Here is a 22,632-nt window from a genome sequence, read left to right on the forward strand (position 1 = left end):
TTTTAATGAATTGATTTGCAAATTATGGTGGAAAATAAGTATTTGGTCACCTACAAACAAGCAAGATATTTAGCTTTCACAGACCTGTAACTTCTTCTTTAAGAGGCTCCTCTGTCCTCCACTCGTTACCTGTATTAATGGCACCTGTTTGAGCTTGTTATCAGTATAAAAGACACCTGTCCACAACCTCAAACAGTCACACCCCAAACTCCACTATGGCCAAGACCAAAGAGCTGTCAAAGGACCTGCACCAGGCTGGGAAGACTGAATCTGCAATAGGTAAGCAGCTTGGTTTGAAGAAATCAACTGTGGGAGCAATTATTAGGAAATGGAAGACATACAAGACCACTGATAATCTCCCTCGATCTGGGGCTCCACGCAAGATCTCACGCCGTGGGGTCAAAATGATCACAAGAACGGTGAGCAAAAATCCCAGAACCACACGGGGGGACCTAGTGAATGACCTGCGACCAAAGTAACAAAGCCTACCATCAGTAACACACTACGCCGCCAGGGACTCAAATCCTGCAGTGCCAGACGTGTCCCCCTGCTTAAGCCAGTACATGTCCAGGCCCGTCTGAAGCTTGCTAGAGAGCATTTGGATGATCCAGAAGAAGATTGGGAGAATGTCATATGGTCAGATGAAACCAAAATATAACTTTTTGGTTAAAACTCAACTCGTCGTGTTTGGAGGACAAAGAATGCTGTGTTGCATCCAAAGAACACCATACCTACTGTGAAGCATGGGGGTGTAAACATCATGCTTTGGGGCTGTTTTTCTGCAAAGGGACCAGGACGACTGATCCGTGTAAAGGAAAAAATGAATGGGGCCATGTATCGTGAGATTTTGAGTGAAAACCTCCCTCCATCAGAAAGGGCATTGAAGATGAAACGTGGCAGTGTATTTCAGCATGACAATGATCCCAAACACATCGCCCAGGCAATGGAGTGGCTTCGTAAGAAGCATTTCAAGGTCCTGGAGTGGCCTAGCCAGTCTCCAGATCTCAACCCCATAGAAAATCTTTGGAGGGAGTTGAAAGTCCGTGTTGTCCAGCAACAGCCCCAAAACATCACTGCTCTAGAGGAGATCTGCATGGAGGAATGGGCCAAAATACCAGCAACAGTGTGTGAAAACCTTGTGAAGACTTACAGAAAACGTTTGACCTCTGCCATTGCCAACAAAGGGTATATAACAAAGTATTGATGAACTTTTGTTATTGACCAAATACTTATTTTCCACCATAATTTGCTAATAAATTCATAAAAAATCCTACAATGTGATTTTTCTGGATTTTTTTTCTTCTCATTTTGTCTGTCATAGTTGAAGTGTACCTATGATAAATTACAGGCCTCATCTTTTTAAGTGGGAGAACTTGCACAATTGATGGCTGACTAAATACTTTTTTGCCCCACTGTATGTCACTTTGTATTGAATTAACACTTAGTTGGCTATATAATTCGTCCTAGGTGTTAGGACTAGCATTAAGCGAGATGAGATGACAGTCTACTATTTCTAGGGTTGTCAAAGACCGGGCTTTGTGGGGTTTAGATGGCTTTGTGGGATTAAGATGAATGGGCGATGATAGCCTGGGCTCTTTCCCAGGGGGTGCAGCAGGTTTAAACGCTTCCTCAAAGTAGGGCTGGGCGATATGGCCTAAAAATCACATCTACATTTTTTTCAAACTTGTGTGTGTGTATAGATAGAGTGTGTGTGTGGACCCCCCTTCATATGAGAGGATTCGACCATTTCAGCAACACCCGTTGCGGACAGGTGTATAAAATCAATCACACAGCCATGCAATCGCCATAGACACACTTTGGCAGTAGAATGGCCTTCCTGAAGAGCTCAGTGACTTTCGACGTGGCACCGTCATAGGATCCCACATTTCGAACAGGTCAGTTTGCCAAATTTCTGCTCTGCTAGAGCTGCCCCGGTCAACTAAGTGCTGTTATTGTGAAGTGGAAACATTGAGGAGCAACAACGGCTCAGCCGCAAAGTGGTAGCTCACGGAACGGGACAACTGAGTGCTGAGTAAAGCTCCAACATCTGGTGGACAGCCTTCCCAGAAGAGTGGAGGCTGTTTGTAGGAGCAAAGGGGAGGACCAACTCCTAGACAGCTAGCACATAAGTCTGTGGCTAAAATTCTGCTAGCATACATGGTACTGCAATGCTGCGCTTGACAAACTGAGCATACATTTCATGTTCATTGTTACTCTCAAGTACAGTCTGCTAAGTTCTGAAATGTGGGAGTTGAGATCTAAAAAGGGTATTGTTACAAAGGTTAAGTTTTCCTCTATTACAGTAAAATGTCTCAATGTGTTTCGGTTTCTATATGACCGATTTTGTTGGACCGAACCTCAAATGCAAATAGTGAGTTGAAACCGCTTGTCTGAGAGGAAGAAGTGATCTTTAGTTTCTTTGTTGTTGTGGGGGGCAGGGGGAGAGACTTGGAGTCTGTGTGCAAGTGGGAAGGTGCACAGTGCACACCGCACAGAAGGAGCGAAGGAGATGAACCCAAAAAGACACGCTCATAAAAACGGTTCGTTTTTTTTAACCTTGACTCTTGCGATACAGGCATTAGAAACATTGCTCTGAAACATACATTCAAATTAATTATATATATCGCCCAGCCCTACCTCAGACAAACCTGCATGTTAATGTTATCCTTTTCAAATAATTAACACTGATTTATTTCTGAGGCACCTGGTTTGTGGGACATGAAAGAAAAATTAGCTGATCATAAAATATAAATAAATAATAATTTGCTTCAGCTGCGTCAGTCCTTAACTTGTTTCAACGTTAAAAAAAATGTCTCAATGTTCTACGGTGTAATAGGGAGACGTTAGCGGAGAGGGGGCAATGCCTTTGCTGTGGCAGAATGGCTCCAGTCAGCTGGCTTGTGTATGTCCGCAAGTTTGGCTTGGTCCGGATAGCAACTAACCTGGCGCGTGAGTGAGCCAGCGCCATAGGCTTGCATAGATGGACAGCCAGGCAGTTTGTTGCGTTGTCCCCAACATGCCTCTTTATCATAGGGTGTGTCGCTTCCGCAGCTGCTCTTGTGTGGCCTTTGGGAGCCTGTGTTTGCAGTTTGCATGAGTGTGTTCTGATGGTTCTAACTGTGCTTCCTATCCTGATCATAATGCAATTATTGTTACTTATGGAACACAGTTTTCAGTTTGAGTGTTTGTTTGGCAGCCATGTTTCCCCTTTTTTAGTCTACCAGCTACACCTATAGAAAGTGACACTGCCCCAACAATGCAGTGGTCACAGATAATGTGTGTTGCAAAAGTGTGAGTGTAGTGACTTATCCATGCATGTGATTTCCTTACATTCCTCCGTAAAATAATGAATACTCTAAAACCACACACTGCATCCCCTACTGTCCCCGTTGTGCTGCTTGTAATCGTTGCTGTTGTTTTTCCTCTAAAGCCAGATTGATAAGGGGCCCAGATATGATTTTTCAGGAGAAGAGAGGTGAGTGCACCGCCACTGGTGTGTCAATCTTGCTATCTGTTGGGGGGGAATATTCTGCCAAATGCCGCGAGAGAGAAGGATGGAGACAGACATACATGAAACAGGGTATCAGGGCAGACTAAACCATGACATGCACCCTGGTAACACGATATGGAATTAAATGACAGCTGTCTTTTGAACATCGAGGGTATAACTGTTCACACAAGCCCCATAAGAAATCTAAGTGTATTGGTTGTGTACACAGCTGAGCAGGTGTTATAGTGCTGTAGTGAAAATTATTATTTTACTAGCTCCTAATATTGTAGTCGAATGTCAAAGAACTTAAATGTAAGGATGTTAAATAAAAAGCAAGAAATCAAGAATGGCAAGACGAATCCAATTAACCCATATGGCACTGTAGCAGTATCAAAATGCAATCTTTACATAAGCACACTGGGTGGACTTTACACAAGCCGAACTAAGAATATGTACAGCAGTAGATGTATTAGTGAGCTTTGTCAAGAATCCAGTATATACAGTGCATTCGTGTATACAGTGCATTCCGGAATTGCAATATACTTGACTTTTCCCACATTACATTACAGCCTTATTCTAAAATGGATTAAATACATTGTTTTCCTCCTCAATCTACACACAACACCCCATAATGACAGTGAAAACAGGTTTTTAGAAATGTTTGCAAATGTATTAAAAATAAAAACAGATACCTTATTTACTTAAGTATTCAGACCCTTTGCTATGAGACTCGAAATTGAGCTCCGGTTTATCCTGTTTCCATTGATAATCCTTGATGTTTTTACAACTTCATTGGAGTCCACCTGTGGTATATTCAATTGATTGGACATGATTTGGAAAGGCACACACAGAACAAACACCAAGCCATGATGTCGAAGGAATTGTCCGTATAGAGGCACAGATCTGGGGAAGGGTACCAAAAAATGTCTGCAGCATTGAAGGTCCCCAAGAACAGTGGCTTCCATTCTTAAATGGAAGCAGTTTGAAACCATCGACTCTTCCTAGAGCTGGCCGCCCGGCCAAACTGAGCAATCGGGGTCGAAGGGCCTTGGTCAGGGAGTTGACCAAGAACCCGATGGTCACTTTGACAGAGCTCCATAGTTCCTCTGTGGAGACGGGAGAGCCTTCCAGAAGGACAACCATCTCTGCAGCACTCCACCAATCAGGGTTTTATGATAGAGTGGCCATGACAGCCTGCTTGGAGTTTGCCAAAAGGCACCTAAAGGCTCTTAGACCATGAGAAACAAAATTCTCTGATGAAACCAAGATTGAACCCTTTTGCCTGAATGCCAAGCGTCACATCTGGAGGAAACTGGCACCATCCCTACGGTGAAGCATGGTGGTGGCAGCATCACGCTATGGGGATGTTTTTCAGCGGCAGGGACTGGGAGACTAGTCAGGATCGAGGGAACAATGAACCGAGTTATGTACAGCGAGATCCTTAATGAAAACTTACTCCAGAGCACACAGGACCTCAGACTGGGGCAAAGCTTAACTTTCCAACAGGACAACGACCCTAAGCACACAGCCAAGACACAACAGGAGTGGCTTTGGGACAATTCTCTGAATATCCTTGAGTGGCCTGGACTTGAACCCGATCGGACATCTCTGGAGAGACCTGACAAAAGCTGTGCAGCGGCTCTCCCTATCCCACCTGACAGAGCTTGTGAAGATCTGCAGAGAAGAAGAATGGTAGAAACTCCCCAAATACAGGTGTGCCACGCTTTTAGCGTCATACCCAAGAAGACTCAAGGCTGTAATTGCTGAAAAGTTCCAACAAAGTACCGATTTATAGGGTATTTTTTTGCTTTTTCATTATGGGATATCGTGTGTAGATTGAGGGGGAAAAAAACAATTTAATCCATTTTAGAATAAGGCTGTTAATGTAACAAAATGTGGAAAAAGTCGAGAGGTCTGAATACTTTCCTATACACTGTAAATAAATATGCAGTGTATAAACAGTGTAACTAAAATGCAATGTACAGTAGTGCAAATATTAGAATAAGCTATGTTGGGGATACTGTATTTAAATACATTATGTGGAACAGGAGTTACCAGTGGTTCACTCAACAGTCCCTCCCTGCCGATATACAGCACCCCTGTTATTGTTGGTTCTCATTGGCAGCTCGTCAAACATGAGTAGTCTACATTCCAGTCAGATCCTGGAAACTTCTGCAGTCAGTCTACTAAACTGCGCTAGGTTGTAGTGCACTGTACAACTTGGTGCGCCGTACCATTTCTGTACCTGAGCCTGAAAGAAGCAAGAGAACAAAGTTAAGGATGTGCTTTTTTTATTTTGCTCTATAATTGTCTCTGAAGCCATGACGTGATATGTGTCGAAAGCCACCGCACACAGTGCCAGAGAAAGAGTTGAGGAAAACGAAGCACTGACTGGATTATTCTCCCACTCCTTGGTTGTCCTCCAGTCTTTGAATCTGTTCGCCTGACATTTCTCCGATGAACTTTGTCTAACTGCGACACATCAGATCTCCTCAAAGACTTCCTCTCCTATCGCTCTGCTTGCTTACTTCCTCCTTTTAAAGTATATCTCCCCACAGTCAAATGTTCCTATTGGTAGACCCATAGGAAGTGGTTGTGCTCAAAACCACGGCTTCTTCTCTTGCAGAACGTTCAACCCGGCAGACTACGCTGAGCCGACCCAGACAGAGGAGAGCTACGGCAGGGGAAGCACCTGGAACAACACGGGCAACCTGGAGCCAGAGGAAGGAGCCAGTAAGGAACCCAGTTACTGCTCAGCCCCAGTCCAAAACCACCCCAACCTAGGCCTAGACACTTACTGTAGATCTACAAGATGGTGTTTTAGCAAGTGAGTGTTAGCAAAATGGTGGAAAGTCCATCTAGCTTATCTAGAGCCAGAGGAAGGAGCCATTAAGAAACCAAGCTACTGCTTGATCAAAAACACTCAAGACACTTCTTGGGATCTGATGGAGCTTAATCTGCCCGTCTTGGGAATGATCTGAGGTGTACTAGGATGCATGCAAGATCTATTAAGTTTTTTCTAAAGCTAGACAGCGTCAGTTAGCTTCACATTCCAGCTCAGGCTTCATCCGTACTACAATGGTGGATATTGCTTGTCCGCCTGCTTCTAACTCTAGCAGACTTGTAACCCCGTGTGCGTTTTGCACGTGGCTAGTTGAACGCCAAACTCTTCATTGAGACAATGCTGAAACATCAATCCATGGGCGACTCAATGCCACATTTTTAATTTGTGCCAAAATCAAAATGAAATAAAAGCTATTTTGCAAATTCATCAAGCTATGGTGTGAAATAGGCTTTTAGAAGTGCCGTCTTTATTGTATTGTTAATGCCGTCTTTGGTGTGCTTATTAATGCACAAGCACCCTTTTCCGCTACTATCGATTTTAATGTAATTTCATTAACCTGTCTGGGAACGCTAGTGGAACACCTCGCCAACCAATGAAATTACAGGGCGCCAAATACAAATCAACAGAAATCTCAAAAATCTAATTTCTCAAACATAATATTATTAGGCACCATTTTAAAGATACAATTCTCGTTAATCCAGCCAGTGTCTGATTTCAAAAATGCTTTACAGCGAAAGCTCCACAAATGATTGTTAGGTCTGCACCTCGTCACAGAAAAACACAGCCATTTTTCCAGCCAAAGAGAGGTGTCACAAAGAGCACAAATGGAGATAAAATGAATCACTAACCTTTGATCTTCATCAGATGACACTCATAGGACTTCATGTTACAATACATGTATGTTTTGTTTGATAAAGTGCATATTTATATCCAAAAATCTCAATTTACATTGGCGTGTTATGTTCAGTACTTCCAAAACATGCGGTGATTTTGCAGAGAGCCACATCAATTTAGAGAAATGCTCATTATAAATGTTGATGAAAATTCAAGTGTTATGCATGGAACTTTTAGATAAACTTTTCCTTAATGCAACCGCTGTGTCAGATTCCAAATTACTTTACGAAAAAAGCATACCATGCAATAATCTGAGTACAGCGCTCAGAGCCCAAACCAGTCAAAATAAATATCTGCCATGTTGTGCAGTCAACATTAGTCAGAGATAGCATGATAAATATTCACTTACCTTTGATCTTCATCAGAATGCACTCCCAGGAATCCCAGTTCCACAATAAATGTTTGATTTGTTCAATAAAGTTCATCATTTATGTCCATATACCTCCTTTTGTTAGAGCGTTTAGTAAACAAATCGAAACGCGCATACAACTTCCAGCGGAAAGGTCGGACAAAAATTCCAAAAAGTTATATTACTGGTCGTAGAAACATATCAAACGATGTATAGAATCAATCTTTATGATGTTTTTATCATAAATGTTCAATAATGTTCCAACCGGAGAATTCCATTGTCTGTAGAAAAGCAATGGAACGAGAGCTAACAACATAGTGGGATATCGTCATGAGCCCTTGGCTCTCTGCCAGACCTCTGACTCATTCCCTTCTCATTCAGCCCCCCTTCATAGTAGAAGCATCAAACAATGTTTTAAAGATGGTTGACATCCAGTGGAAGCCTTAGGAAGTGAACCAATATCCCACTATGTTGATCTTCAATAGGGGCTGAGTTGAAATCTACAAACCTCAGATTTCCCACTTCCTGTTTGGATTTTTTCTCAGGTTTTTGCCTGCCATAAGAGTTCTGTTATACTCAGACATCATTCAAACAGTTTTAGAAACTTCAGTGTTTTCTATCTAAGACTACTAATACTATGCTTAAATTAGCATCTGGGACTGAGTAGGAGGCAGTTCACTCTGGGAACGCTTTTCATCCAAAAGTGAAAATGCTGCCCCCTATCCCAATGAAGTTAAGTCATAGAAAAGTTTTACTGTGTGCCAAGTTTCAAATGCTTTCTTTCATTACTAAATGTGTAATGTAATAGGTATTTTAATAGTGGTGTAACGGTTCGGTACGTATTGCGGTTTTGGGGTCACGTTTCGATACAGCGGGATAATTAAATGCCATTCACAATGTTCCTTGCATTGTCTGTTGTGACTGGATTATTATGTTGGGCCTCAAGTTTCCACTCTGATGCTGCGTAACCATGTGGGAGTAAATACCAGTTGGATGCATTCATGTGATTTGAACTCGTTGAGAAACCATATGGTGTCAACCATAAACTAAAAGTACAGCAGGGCCTAACATATACGTTTTATATATCAGCCAGTTGAAGCAGCAGACTAAAACTAATGTTGAAAACAAACTGAGTTTATGAACAAAACAATGTAAATGAAAACAAGGACAGTCTCACTTTGTAGACTTTTGAGTAAATTAGACCAACTTGTATACCTGTGCGCAGCCCCCCAAAAATGTATTAACACTTCACTCATTGCACACAGGTCTCCTGCCAGGCAGCGTTTCTGCGCAGGGGGTGATTATATAGGATTTATATTTCTTTGTGCATTAAGCAGCAATGAAACAAAAGCAGAAATAGTTCTGCAGAATTTTTCTAGCTTGAACATAACAAGATTCAACAACTGAGACATGAACTGAACAAGTTCCAGACATGTGACTAACAGAAATGGAATAATGTGTCCCTGAACAAAATCAAAAATAACAGTCAGTATCTGGTGTGGCCACCAGCTGCATTAACCTCTTGCAGCTCCCCCCCCTACTTTGTGCAATTTCCGCCTGAAGACATACCCAAATCTAACAGCCTGTAGCTCAGGCACAGAACCAAGGGATTGGTACCATTTCAAAGAAAACACTCTGAAGTTTGTGTGTACATCTGTATATCTAGACTTAGATTTAGCTTTCCCTGACTTAGTCGCCATAATGATTGATATATAAACAGCTGAATCTGCGCATTCACCAAACACTGCAGTGCGTAATATGTGTAGCTTCTTCCGGTATGAAACTTCAATAGCGAATTACTCACTTTACGCTGAAGCTTACTACATGGGTTGGTCTTGCAACACATAAACATGGTGTATTGCCGTTTAGCTCAGCTCATTGGCTATCTACCCAGCTAGATTTCAAGACAATCAGTGGTCATTGGGTTAAAAGGCAGTCAATCAACGAAACAGTGGGCAAATCATTGGTGCACAATGATGTCATGACTTGTCTTCAAATCGGTTTCTTTCAGTCAATACGTCCCGCGAAATGATTGTGTTACAAACAAACCAGTTGATTGCAGTGAAACTAAACATGACTGGAAAAGTCACGTTCTGTGTGGGTTATTTACCTGGAATGTGTCGTCGAAAGTGGAATGAGACGGAATTCACGACACAGGCGGTTCACAAAATGTTTTGTGTTAGGCTATAAAAACGGATTTTATCAAACAAAAGATCATTCATTGTGTAACAATGAGCATTGGAATTGCAAACAGACGAAGATCGTCAAAGGTAAACAATTTATTTTAATGCAGTTTGTGATTATGTTACGCCTGTGCTGTTTAAAATTGTATTTTTTTATGGGGCTCTATGCTCAGATAATCGCATCGTATCCTTTCGCAGTAAATCCTTTTTTAAATCTGACAACGCAGTTGGATTAGCAAGATTCTAGGCTTTCGATTACATGCGAGACACTTGTATTTTCATGAATGTTTAATATGACTATTTATGTAGCGATCACCGTATGTTGTGGAATTTCAGCCCGCTAGCGGGTTCCGTGCGCAGAGAGGTTAAGTACTGTAGTGCATCTCTTCCTCATGGACTGCACCAGCGTTGCCAGTTCTTGCTGTGAGATGTTACCCCACTTTTCCACCAAGGCACCTGCAAGTTCCTGGACATTTCTGGGGGGGAATGGCCCTAGCCCTCACCCTCTGATCCAACAGGTCCCAGACCTGCTCAATGGGATTGAGATCTGGGCTCTTTGCTGGCCATGGCAGAACACTGACATTCCTGTTTTACAGGAAATCACGCACAGAACGAGCAGTATGGCTGGTGGCATTGTCATGCTGGAGGGTCATGTCAGGATGAGCCTGCAAGAAGGGTACCACATGAGGAAGGAGGATGTCTTCCCTGTAACGCACAGCGTTGAGATTGAGCTTGTTGTCATTGCAGGCAGTCTGATGATGCTGTGACACACCACCCCAGACCATGACGGACCCTCCACCTCCAAATCGATACCGTTTGTTGCCATCCTGTACCTGTCCCTCAGGTGTGATGTTCGGATGTACCGATCTTGTGCAGGTGTTGTTACACGTGGTCTGCCACTGCGAGGACGGTCAGCTGTCCGTCCTGTCTCCTTGTAGCGCTGTCTTAGGCGTCTCACAGTACGGACATTGCAATTTATTGCCCTGGACACATCTGCAGTCCTCATGCCTCCTTGCAGCATGCCTAAGGCACGTTCACGCAGTTGAGCAGGGACCCTGGGCATCTTTCTTTTGGTGTTTTTCATAGTCAGTTGAAAGGCCTCTTTTTAGTGTCCTAAGTTTTCATAACTGTGACCTTAATTGCCTACCGTCTATAAGCTATTTGTGTCTTCACGACCGTTCCACATGTGCATGTTCATTAATTGTTTATTGAACAAGCATGGGAAACAGTGTTTAAACACTTTACAATGAAGATCTGTGAAGTTATTTGGATTTTTACGAATTATCTTTGAAAGACAGGGTCTTGAAAAAAAAATCTGTTTCTTTTTTTGCTGAGTTTAGTTCCCCGTTGCTCCTAACTAATGGACTGTTTGAAATGTACCAATTAAGATTATAATTTTGATAAATGTTTGCATAGGCTCTTGTTATAACGGAATAGCCTGACATGTTATTTTCAGCTCAGATTTACTCAAGAGGCACAGGCCTACAACGCAGTGTAGGCATAGCCTATAGGTCTAGAGTTTTTATTTTGTAAAAAAAAATTTACGTATTAATTTGGGTTCAGCGCAACCCGAGGTCTCAGTTCAACTGGACCAACCGGTATGAACATGTGTACAGTTACACCTTTATTAAAAAAAAAAAATACACAATGTTTTTATAAAATATTTAATCAGTTTTCCTCAAATAAAGGGCATGAGGAGGTAGTCTTAGCAAGAAAGAGGGAATCTGATTCAATTGCTCCTCAACTCACGGCTCAGACACGTCATTCAGGATAAATGGAGTTAGCCAGGTTAGTTCTGAAGGATTTGTTGCTATAGAAATTTGCCTGGCTAAAAGGTGAGCTACTTTCGTGTTACCGGTTATCCCTAGTTGAACTGAGAGATGACCAAAGTTCTCGCTAACTCCTCAATCACAGGTCTCACCTCTCACTTCTCCTTTCTTGTAGGGATTGAGTACACAGCGGGAGGAGAGGGAACAAATTACCAACCCAAATTTGACTCTGTCCCTAGTAAGATTGAACCACCATCTTCTGAGGCCCTAAACATCGCATCTCCTTTTCTGTTTGATGCCTGTTGGTTTGAAATCTAGTACTCAGTACAGTTTGTTTCTTTCTTTTACATTCCTATAGGTGCCTGGAGGAGTGCAACAGAAGAGTGGGGTACTGAGGACTGGAATGAGGATGTGAGTACCTTTTTTTACTATGCCTATTTATTGATTTGGTGGTATGCCTGTTTGTATGCCTTGATGTACTGTCCATATTTTGGCAGATCCTCTTTTGACCAGTTTTTTAAAATATATATCACCAAAATCACATTTTATGGACGTTCTGCATATGTACCCAGATGTTCAAATAAGCCTGAACACTAAACTTGGTGTTGCTTATGCCCAAATAGCTACAGATCTAACAGAGGGTCTCTGGTGTTATATAGGGAACCCTCCGATTGAAATACTCCAGCCATCTGCTTTATTCTTCTGTTTGTAGTTTTAGGTTAATGCATTTAGTTATGGCTTGATCCCTTTAATGCTGATACATTGATCTTAATTATTTCTCTGTCGTTCTCTCTAGCTGTCAGAGACCAAGATCTTCACAGCCTCCAGTGTGGCCTCTATGCCACTCCCCCGGGAGAATGTCACCATCACTGCAGGACAGCGGTGGGCAGGCCTGATGCGGCATGCAGACACACAAACAGCTAGTCAATCTACAGTCATGCTATCACACATATACAGTTGAAGTTTATATACACTTATGTTGGTGTCATTAAAATTCGTTTTTCAACCACTCCACAAATTTCTTGTTAACAAACTATAGTTTTGGCAAGTCGGTTAAGACATCTACTTTGTGCATGACACAAGTAATTTTTCCAACAATTGTTTACAGACAGATTATTTCACTTATAATTCACTATATCACAATTCCAGTGGGTCAAAAGTTTACTTACACTAAGTTGACTGTGCCTTTAAACAGCTTAGAACATTTCAGAAAATGATGTCGTGGCTTTAGAAGCTTCTGATAGGCTATTTGACATCATTTCAGACAATTGGAGGTGTACCTGTGGATGTATTTCAAGGCCTACCTTCAAACTCAGCACCTCTTCTTGACATCATGGGAAAATCAAAAGAAATCAGCCAAGACCCCAGAATTTGTTTTTTAGACTTCCACAAGTCTTGTTCATCCTTGGGAGCAATTTCCAAATGTGTGAAGGTACCACGTTCATCTGTACAAACAATAGTACGCAAGTATAAACAGTATGGGACCAGGCTGCCATCATACCGCTCAGGAAGGAGACGGGTTCTGTCTCTCAGAGATGAACGTACATTGGTGCGAAAAGTGCAAATCAATCGCAGAACAACAGCAAAGGACCTTGTGAAGATGCTGGAGGAAACAGGTACAAAAGTGTATATTCACAGGAAAACGAGTCCTATATCGACATAAGCTGAAAAACCGCTGAACAAGGAAGAAGCCACTGCTCAAAAACTGCCATAAAAAAACCAGACTACGGTTTGCAACTGCACATGGGGACAAAGAAATAGAAATGGAAAAATGTCCTCTGGTCTGATAAAACAAAAATAGAACTGTTTGGCCATAATGACCATTGTTATGTTTGGAGGAAAAAGGGGGAGACTTGCAAGCCGAAGAACACCATCCCAACCGTAGAGCACGGGGGTGGCAGCATCATGTTGTGGGGGTGCTTTGCTGCAGGAGGGACTGGTGCACTTCACAAAATAGATGGCTTCATGAGGGAGGAAAATTCTGTGGATATATTGAAGTAACATCTCAAGACATCAGTTATAGCTTGGTCACAAATGGGTCTTCCAAATGGACAATGACCCCAAGCATACTTCCAAAGTTGTAGCAAAAAGGCTTAGGGACAACAAAGTCAAGGTATTGGAGCTGCCATCACAAAGCCCTGACCTCAAGCCTATAGAAAATTTGTGGGCAGAACTGAAAAGGCGTGTGCGAGCAAGGAGGCCTAGGAACCTGACTCAGTTACACCAGCTCTGTCAGGAGGAATGGGCTAAAATTCACCCAACTTATTGTGGGAAGCTTGTGGAAAGCTACTCGAAATGTTTGATCCAAGTTAAACAATTTTAAGGCAATGCTAACAAATACTAATTGAGTGTATGTTAACTTCTGACCCACTGGGAATGTGATGAAAGAAATTATTCTCTACTATTATTCTGACATTTCACATTCTTAAAATAAAGTGGTGATCCTAACTGACCCAAGACAGGAAATTTTTACTAGGATTTAATGTCAGGAATTGTTAAACTGAGTTTAAATGTATTTGGCTAAGATTTATTTGGCTGAACTCCCTACCCACTCACTGAAAGCCATGCATTTTTGTTATAAGGGTGTGTATCTTGTCTCATGTCCATTTAAACAATTCATCTTCAACATCACCAAACTGCAGTCTAGTCATATGGCCAAAGTTACTGAGAAAATCAATTTTTGTAATTCAAGCACTTCTTGTGTTATGCCTATGATTTTCAGCTCTGTATCTGGTTTCATCAACCCCAAGATGTACTATAATACATACAATTGGTTAGCTAACACGAATCAGAACAACATCTGTTGCACAGACCCTGTAATAGGTTAGCATTCTGTCCAGGGGGTGTACTTGCACATCAAGCTGACTCGCGCTACAGAAGCAAGAGATGAGCTACTGCCCTATGGGCCATTCTGGCTTGGACAAGGCTAATTACTAACGATTTCTGACCTCTGTCCCCTGCAGGATTGACCTGGCTGTGCTGCTGGGGAAGACTCCCCCATCCTCCTCAGAGGCAGAGGCCCTGGGCCCCATGAAAGCCAGCCAGCCCCCCTCTCTCCCCCAGTCACTGGTTTTCAGCAACTCCAAGCAGGGTGTGCCGCTGTCACAACCCCCCTCCAGCAGCACCCCTTACAACCAGCACAGCGTGGTGAGCCCACAGGACACACAACAGCTTCTTCTCAATTCTACATTTTTACTGACTGTACTTAAAGTGGAACTGACTGTGTTTTAACTACTTTGTCCAAAAATATCAAATTCACAGATTCTTCTACCAAACCAACTTGAGGTTCTAAAAATATGTTCTATTTGACTCAACATTCCAGGATGTACAGTAAGGCATTGTTGGCAGAATAGATGGCTGCAGTTCAGTGTATGATTAATATCATTCTCCAATCCATTTCTTTGTAGTCCAGAGAATATATTGCTATCCGGTTGTAAATCACAGTTGGCCTGGTACATTGTTTGCTGCCTTCATTCAGGATGCGCTGTTTGTTTCAATGACTCAATATTCTGGCCAAAAACGGACAAATGTAACTAAGCCTGGGAATGTCAATTAGGGCTGGGGGGGTATACTGTATTTGACAATATACCGGTATTGATGCACAAACTGGTTGGTTTACCTTCTATAATGGTATTTGAATGTTTGGTTTGCTAAATGTGATATGCTGGGTCCCCTAGGAAACACTTGTCAACAGTTTGGTTGCTACCCTGTCACAATAACTATTCACTGGCATTTTCATTTGTTATGTCAGACTGTATTCAAAGTGCCCACTTTTAAATTCTAACTATAGATTTAGAGTAATTCCATTTCCATGATTCCTACAGTGTTTTGCTCAAATCGCAATTGCAACATTTGGTTAAAAATAATGCTGAGATTGTTTTCCCATATCGTGAAGCCCTTACGTGACAGTGTGAAAATGATCTCAAATGAGTGCAGGAAATGCAGATTAATAATGCTGAAGATAATTGTTGGTTGAATTGAACAGTATAAAGCAATCAGACTAGAGAAAGACCCATTGAAATGACTTAATATTAATACAACATAATATTGTATTTTTTATTTTTTATACCTGATATGATATTTTAGCCATATCACCCAGCCCTAATGTCAATACAATCAAACTAGCAAGGGCAATGATCACAAGTCAGTCATAATGTAGCTAATAGCCTAGTATATCTATTTATGGAGCAAGCTAAAAACACAGAGCCTAACGATAGCTAGCTTCTAGGAGGATGTCATTGGAGCAGTTGGTGAGTGAGTGACTTTTTCCCCTCATAACATTTTTCACTGGCTACACAGCTAGAGATGCAGCTAGGTTAGCTAGCCAGAAATGTGAATCACTATGCTGAACCTTGAACGACTGTTATCCAGTTAGCCAGAGTCAATTTGCGAATGCAAGATATGCTATCAACTCCGATTTCAGAGCACTCATCTGTGTGCCAGAGTGAAGAATAACAGATACATTTACGAATGTGCAACACCTGCAGAATATGACTGGTGTCAGTAAACAAAGGCAAAATAAGAAGGTTATGGTTAGTCATGAACGCTCCAGATAACATGTAAACAGCCTAACCAGCTCTGCTATGGCAAGTAAAATGGTCAGAGTGAGGTGTTCTCTCATTTGTGTCCGGAAGTAACAAGCTAGCCAACTTTAGCCTGTTAGCTTGGGTTCTTGGTTGGGATAAGAATGCATTAGCAGGCAAGCTGCAGAAGGTAGAACAGGCTACTTACTATTTATTCCCCATTGTTTATTAGTGCAGTTGTGATGGCCCACTAGCAGAAAAGGTTTGAGGGTTTATCTAATGTTCCTTCGTTAGATTTTAGCTCATCTTCCTCTGGCTAGCGTTAGTTGTTGATCTTGTTGGCCTGCCTTTTTATGGTTGTTTGATCAATAGGACTGTAAAGTTCCCAAATGTAAGAGGACTCCCGTGGTATTTACATACAGTACCAGTCAAATGTTTGGACAACTACTCATTCAAGGGTTTTTCTTTATTTTGATTATAGACATCAAATCTATGAATTAACACACATGGAATTATGTAGTAACCAAAAAAGTGTTAAACAAATCCAAATATATTTTATATTTTTGACTCTTCAAAGTAAATCAACTTCACCTGGAATGCTTTTCCAACAGTCTTGAAGGAGTTCCCACATATGCAAAGCAGTTGTTGGCTACTTTTCTTTCACTCTGCGGTCCAACTCATCTCAATCATCTCAATTGGGTTGAGGTCGGGTGATTGTGGAGGCCAGGTCATCTGAAGCAGAACTCCATCACTCTCCTTCTTGGTCAAATTGGCCTTACACAGCCTGGAGGTGTGTTGGGTCATTGTCCTGTTGAAAAACGAATTATATTCCCACTAAGTGCAGACCAGATGGGATGGTGTGGTAGCCATGCTGGTTAAGTGTGCCTTGAATTCTAACTAAATCACTGACAGTGTCACCAGCAAAGCGCCATCACACCTCCATGCTTCACGGTGGGAACCACACATGCGGAGATCATCTGTTCACCAACTCTGCGTCTCATAAAGAAACGGTGGTTGGAACAAAAAATCTCAAATTTGGGCTCAGCAGAGCAAAGGACCGATTTACACCGGTCTAATGACCATTGCTCGTGTTTCTTGGCCCAAGGAAGTCGCTTCTTCATATTTGTGTCCTTTAGTGGTTTCTTTGCAGCAATTCGACTATGATGGCCTGATTCATGCAGTCTCCTCTGAACAGTTGATGTTGAGATGTGTCTGTTACTTGAACTCTGTGAAGCATTTATTTCGGCTGCAATCTGAGGTGCAGTTAATTGCTGATTTCTGAGGCTGGTAACTCAAATGAACTTATCCTCTGCAGCAAAGGTAATTCTGGGCCTTCCTTTCCTGTGGTGGTCCTCGTGAGAGCCAGTTTCATCATGGCGCTTGATGGTTTTTGCAACTGCACTTGAAGAAACGTTCAAAGTTCTTGAAATTTGACTGACCATGTCTTAAAGTAATGATGGAATGTCGTTTCTCTTTGCTTATTTGAGCTGTTCTTATTTGAGCTGCCATAATATGGACTTGGTCTTTTAACAAATAGGGCTATCATCTGTATACCACCCCTACCTCGTCACAACACAAATGATTAACAAGTTACACCTGTTAATTGAAATGTGTTCCAGGTGACTACCTCATGAAGCTGGTTGAGCGAATTCTAAGTGTGTGCAAAGTTGTTATCAAGGCAATAGGTGGCTACTTTGAAGAATCTCAAATATAAAATGGATTTTGATTTGTTTAACAATTTTTTTTGGTTACTATATGATTACATGTGTGTTATAGTTTCATAGTTTTTTATGTCTTCTACAATGTAGAAAATAGTGAAAATAAAGAAAAACCCTTGAATGAATAGGTGTCCAAACTTTTGACTGGTACTATATTTGCAGAAATCTGTGTATTTGGTGGCTTTCGCAGAATGCTTTCTAATCTAAAGTTGTGCTGTTGCAACTGCCTGTAAAGACACAGTCCCATTCAAAGTGAATGATGGCAGGCCCATGTGGCAAATGGCTTGTTTTTATAAAGGCCTACTGTAGCTCTGATTTGGCTATGGTGCACCGGTCTGCGTAGACTTGGGTCATGGACGAGACAAATGTTTTTATTAGGTTTTATATACTGTAGTGACTATTAATTGTCCAATCGCACTTGCCGCTTTCCCACTCTATATTAATGTGAGGTCAGGGGCATCCTGTTTTCATTGATCATCCTTGATGTTTCTACTTGATTGGCGTGCATGTCAGAGAAAACACCAAGCCATGAGGTCGAAGGAGATTCGAGACAGGATTGCGTCAAGGCACAGATCTGGGGAAGGGTACCAAAACATTTCTGCAGAATTGAAGGTCCCCAATAACACAGTGGCCTCCATCATTCTTAAAGGGAAGAAGTATGGAACCACAAAGTCTCTTCCTAGAGCTGGCCGCATGGCCAAACTGAGCAATTGTGGGTGAAGGGCCTTGGTCACGGAGGTGACCGAGAAAGATGAATGGAGCAAATTACAGAGAGATCCTTAATAAAAACCTGCGTCAGAGCGCTCAGGACCTCATACTGGGGTGAAACTTCACTTTCCAACAGGACAACAACCCTAAGCACACAGCCAAGTCAATGCAGAAGTCTCTAAATGTCCTTGAGTGGCCCAGCCAGAGCCTGGACTTAGCTGTGCAGCGACGCTCCCCATCTACGTGTGCAGCGACGCTCCCCATCCAGCCTGACAGAGCTTGAGTGGATCTGCAGAGAAGAATGGGAGAAACTTCACAAATATAGGTGTGCAAAGCTTGTAGTGTCATACCCAAGAAGACTCAAGGCTGTAATCGCTGTTAAAGGTGCTTCAACAATGTACTGAGTAAAGGGTCTATATACTTATTTAAATGTGCTATTTCAGTAGATAAAAAAAAAAAACTTTTGCTATAATTTCTAAACTTTTTCTGTCATGGAGTATTGTGTGTAGATTGAGGGGGGGAAAAAACAATTGAAGTGGAAAATGTCAAGGTGTCTGACTACTTTCCGAATGCATAATAAGACTTTGAATAAGACTTACGGCAATGTTATTAAAATCCAGTCAGTTCCACTTTAAGTGTTCAAGCAATAAACCAGCACAGCTGTTCTATTCTGTTCCACACTCATTCCTAAAACTTGCAGAATGTCAGTTCCTCCTCTTTTGTTCCCATTGCAGGTGAGCATGCTAAGCAAGGGCTTCGGTGAAGTAGGGGACCCTAAAGGAGGCAGCACAGGAACGACCAGCGGCTCCCAGTTCTTGGAGCAGTTTAAGACTGCCCAGGCCTTGGCTCAGCTGGCTGCCCAGCACTCCCAAACAGGACAGCCTTCCCCCTCCTCCTGGGACACCAGCCCTGCAGCGCTGGGCCAGTATGGTAAGAGGACACTCAGGGAGATACTGGGACTATAGAGGCAGTTTGGATGGTTGTCAAGTAAAGTAGGGGGTGTATATAGAGGCTAGACTGACTTTGGTTTGCAGTGAGTTAGAAATGCCTACATGACTGGTATTTCTGTTTATGAAGAGGACACATGTTAATTGCCCTATGCAAGATTCAGATATTTGTTTTAAGTTTATAGCCATCAGGTGTAGCCCCTACCTTCCTTTCTCTAATCACCTCCCCAGACATGAACGCCCAGCCGGAGCCTGCGGCCCATAGCCCCTTCACAAAGCGCCAGCCCTACCAATCCACCTCCGTGTTGGATGCCTTCCTCCCCCCTTCTGTCTCCTCCTCCCTGCCCCCACAGAGCACCCCCTCGTCCCTCATGGCGCCCCTCGTGTCCTCCCTCCCCAAAATGACGGTGCCCCCTGGGCAGCAGGTGTCCCCTAGCTCGCCGGATGCCCAGGGCTCCAGCCCCCTGCCATTGCAGCAGCACAAGCTCAAGCAGCAGAAGAAGAGGACCTCCATCACTACCAAGGTAACAGCTCAACACTGATACAAAGACGATGTAAAGAGAGTGAATGGCCGGTCATGCTGCGCCCAGCTTCTAATTATTTTCCTCAGGTAACACTAGCTCACTCGCAGCAAACAGTGAGCACAAATTCACTTTACTTTCAGCACTCTTTGCCTAACACCTATGTATCCCTACCTCTCCCTACTTTTTCATAACTGAATTTCCTTGCTTTCACTGACATCAACCATTTATTATATTTTATTCCAGATCCCAGCGACGCCGGTGGAGATGCCTGGCTCGGCAGACATCTCTGGGCTCAACCTGCAGTTTGGAGTGCTGCAGTTTGGCTCTGAACCCGTGCTCCAGGAGTACGACATCATCCCCGCCACCACCTCACCAGGCTGCCAGGTTCAGAACTGCCTCTACACAAGCCCCAGCAGGTGAGCACTCATCTCAGTCATACCAGACACAGCACAATTTGTGTAAGATGGGGTCTTGTACAACTATAACACCACAAACAGACCCATATGAAGCATCGCTTGTCACTTGGCTCCACTTGAGTTTTGAGACTGGACTCCTTCTCCTTTTTTAAAGTAGCCTTTGGCTTTATATAATCACCCTACTTTTCCTCCAGTGAGGCAACTCCCTCCCTGTCCAACCCCAGTCAGATGGACATGTATGACCAGAGGGCTCCTCAGGCCCGACGCTACCCCACCGTCTCCTCCCCGCAGAAAGACATTGAGGTGAGCCTCCATTCATTCATTGCACCGTTCATATCGCTATGCCTCATTAAAATTCATTCCTCCACTCATATTGTGTTTATTCCTAGATAAATACAAAATAAATTGCTCTGTTCACTTTTCTTTGAACAGCTCCCTCTGTTACTGAATGGACTGTTGCTATGGAAATGTCTCCTATGTTACTGTACCCTAACAAGCCCAATTGAACTTGTTTTTTCAGAATGGATTCAGTTCAGTACATACGCAATCTGTAGAAGGTGAGTCATTTTGGTAGTTGTGTGGGTTTGCAGTGAAGGAAGTCTGAATATATGGGAGTTATGGCCGTCCTGGCAACTGTGTGAAACTGGTACCATGCATTTCCTGGATGTAGGTTAAGTACTCTGGAACCATGGCCTGTTATTTTGTGGTCCTCGGTTAGTATTTTATGGCTATTCATTCAAAGTAACCCTTAAAGAGGAAACTGCTTGGAATGGCAATCTATGGACAATCTCCCCAATCAGACAGTATGTGTATTGTAGAGCTTTTGTCGATCTGGGTTGGCACTAATTCCAGAATCCATCTCTCCCTCCATCTTGTCTCTGTTCAGTCTGCCCACCTGCAGCAGGATCTGCAGTGTCTGTGAAGTCAGCCTCTGATTCGGCCACACCCGTGTCAGTCTCCATGGCTACACTGACGGACAGTGGCTCAGGGCCCGCCTCTTTGTTGACCACATCAAAGCAATCGTCACTCAGCGCTCTGGGGCACAATGAAGACCTGCCCCCGAATACCATGTCTCAGCACAGCAAGTAAGGAGGGTACCCTGGATGGTTTGAACAAAGGGCTTGAGTGTCATTTTTATATAAATATATATTCTGTTTTTTCAGCTTTCATTTTCAGAAATATTTAATATACATTTCATGGCTTACAATATCAGATTACTTCACACAGTCATATCTTTAGATGGGTCATGTACATTTATACATTTTTAGAAGGAAGTGCTTGGTCCCAGGGACTCAAAAGGGTGCACCATCCTCATACACCCAACCCCAATGAGAGGTTTGAGTCCTAGTGCTTTCATGCATGCTTCAGTGTTGATTGCCTTGAAGTGTGGATAGGAAGTCATTTAACTCGTCTGGTAGGCTTGTCACTGGGCTTCCCTTTGTAGTCCCTAGTAGTTTGCATGACCTGCCACATCCGACGAGCATTGGAGCCGGTTTAGTAGGATTCAATCTTAGTCCTGTATTGATGCTTTGCCTGTTGGATGGTTCGTCTGAGGGTGTAGTAGGATTTCTCATAAGCGTCCAGGTTAGAGTCCAACTCCTTGAAAGCGGCAGCTCTACCCTTTAGCTCGGTGCGGATGTTGCCTGTAATCCATGGCTTCTGGTTGGGGTATGTACGTACGGTCACTGTGGGGACAATGTCACCGATGCACTTACTTATGAAGCCTGTGACTGATGTGGTATATTCCTCAATGCCATCGGATGAGATCCGGAACCTAGTCCATTCTGTGCAAGCAAAACAGTCCTTCAGCATCTGACCGCTTTCGTATCGAGTCAAGGAGGATTCCTGCTTATGGTCAGATTTGCCAAATTTTATTTTATTTATTTTATTTTACCTTTATTTAACCAGGTAGGCAAGTTGAGAACAAGTTCTCATTTACAATTGCGACCTGGCCAAGATAAAGCAAAGCAGTTCGACAGATACGACACAGAGTTACACATGGAGTAAAACAAACATACAGTCAATAATACAGTATAAACAAGTCTATATACAATGTGAGCAAATGAGGTGAGAAGGGAGGTAAAGGCAAAAAAGGCCATGGTGGCAAAGTAAATACAATATAGCAAGTAAAACACTGGAATGGTAGTTTTGCAATGGAAGAATGTGCAAAGTAGAAATAAAAATAATGGGGTGCAAAGGAGCAAAATAAATAAATACATTAAAATTAAATACAGTTGGGAAAGAGGTAGTTGTTTGGGCTAAATTA

At 42.6% G+C, this 22,632-nt stretch overlaps 1 protein-coding gene across 12 annotated transcripts in view; it reads left to right on the forward strand.

Moving 5' to 3' along the window:
• LOC112266616 (ubiquitin-associated protein 2-like) overlaps positions 1 to 22,632 on the forward strand; it is a 79,248-nt gene that overhangs the window by 27,762 nt on the left and 28,854 nt on the right. For 7 of the 12 annotated variants that reach the window (XM_024444247.2, XM_024444248.2, XM_024444255.2 and 4 more), the window contains 12 exons: positions 3,431 to 3,475; positions 6,117 to 6,223; positions 11,706 to 11,768; positions 11,889 to 11,941; positions 12,327 to 12,412; positions 14,494 to 14,677; positions 19,214 to 19,409; positions 19,658 to 19,950; positions 20,194 to 20,366; positions 20,561 to 20,669; positions 20,887 to 20,923; positions 21,253 to 21,451. In XM_024444247.2, the coding sequence (XP_024300015.1) occupies positions 3,431 to 3,475; positions 6,117 to 6,223; positions 11,706 to 11,768; positions 11,889 to 11,941; positions 12,327 to 12,412; positions 14,494 to 14,677; positions 19,214 to 19,409; positions 19,658 to 19,950; positions 20,194 to 20,366; positions 20,561 to 20,669; positions 20,887 to 20,923; positions 21,253 to 21,451 (1,545 nt within the window). The remainder of the gene's footprint in view (positions 1 to 3,430; positions 3,476 to 6,116; positions 6,224 to 11,705; positions 11,769 to 11,888; positions 11,942 to 12,326; positions 12,413 to 14,493; positions 14,678 to 19,213; positions 19,410 to 19,657; positions 19,951 to 20,193; positions 20,367 to 20,560; positions 20,670 to 20,886; positions 20,924 to 21,252; positions 21,452 to 22,632) is intronic. The other 5 variants (XM_024444250.2, XM_024444257.2, XM_024444252.2 and 2 more) reach the window with 3 other exon arrangements.

The sequence above is a fragment of the Oncorhynchus tshawytscha genome, linkage group LG13, assembly GCF_018296145.1.
Source record: "Oncorhynchus tshawytscha isolate Ot180627B linkage group LG13, Otsh_v2.0, whole genome shotgun sequence".
In the NCBI taxonomy this organism is placed as follows: domain Eukaryota; kingdom Metazoa; phylum Chordata; class Actinopteri; order Salmoniformes; family Salmonidae; genus Oncorhynchus; species Oncorhynchus tshawytscha.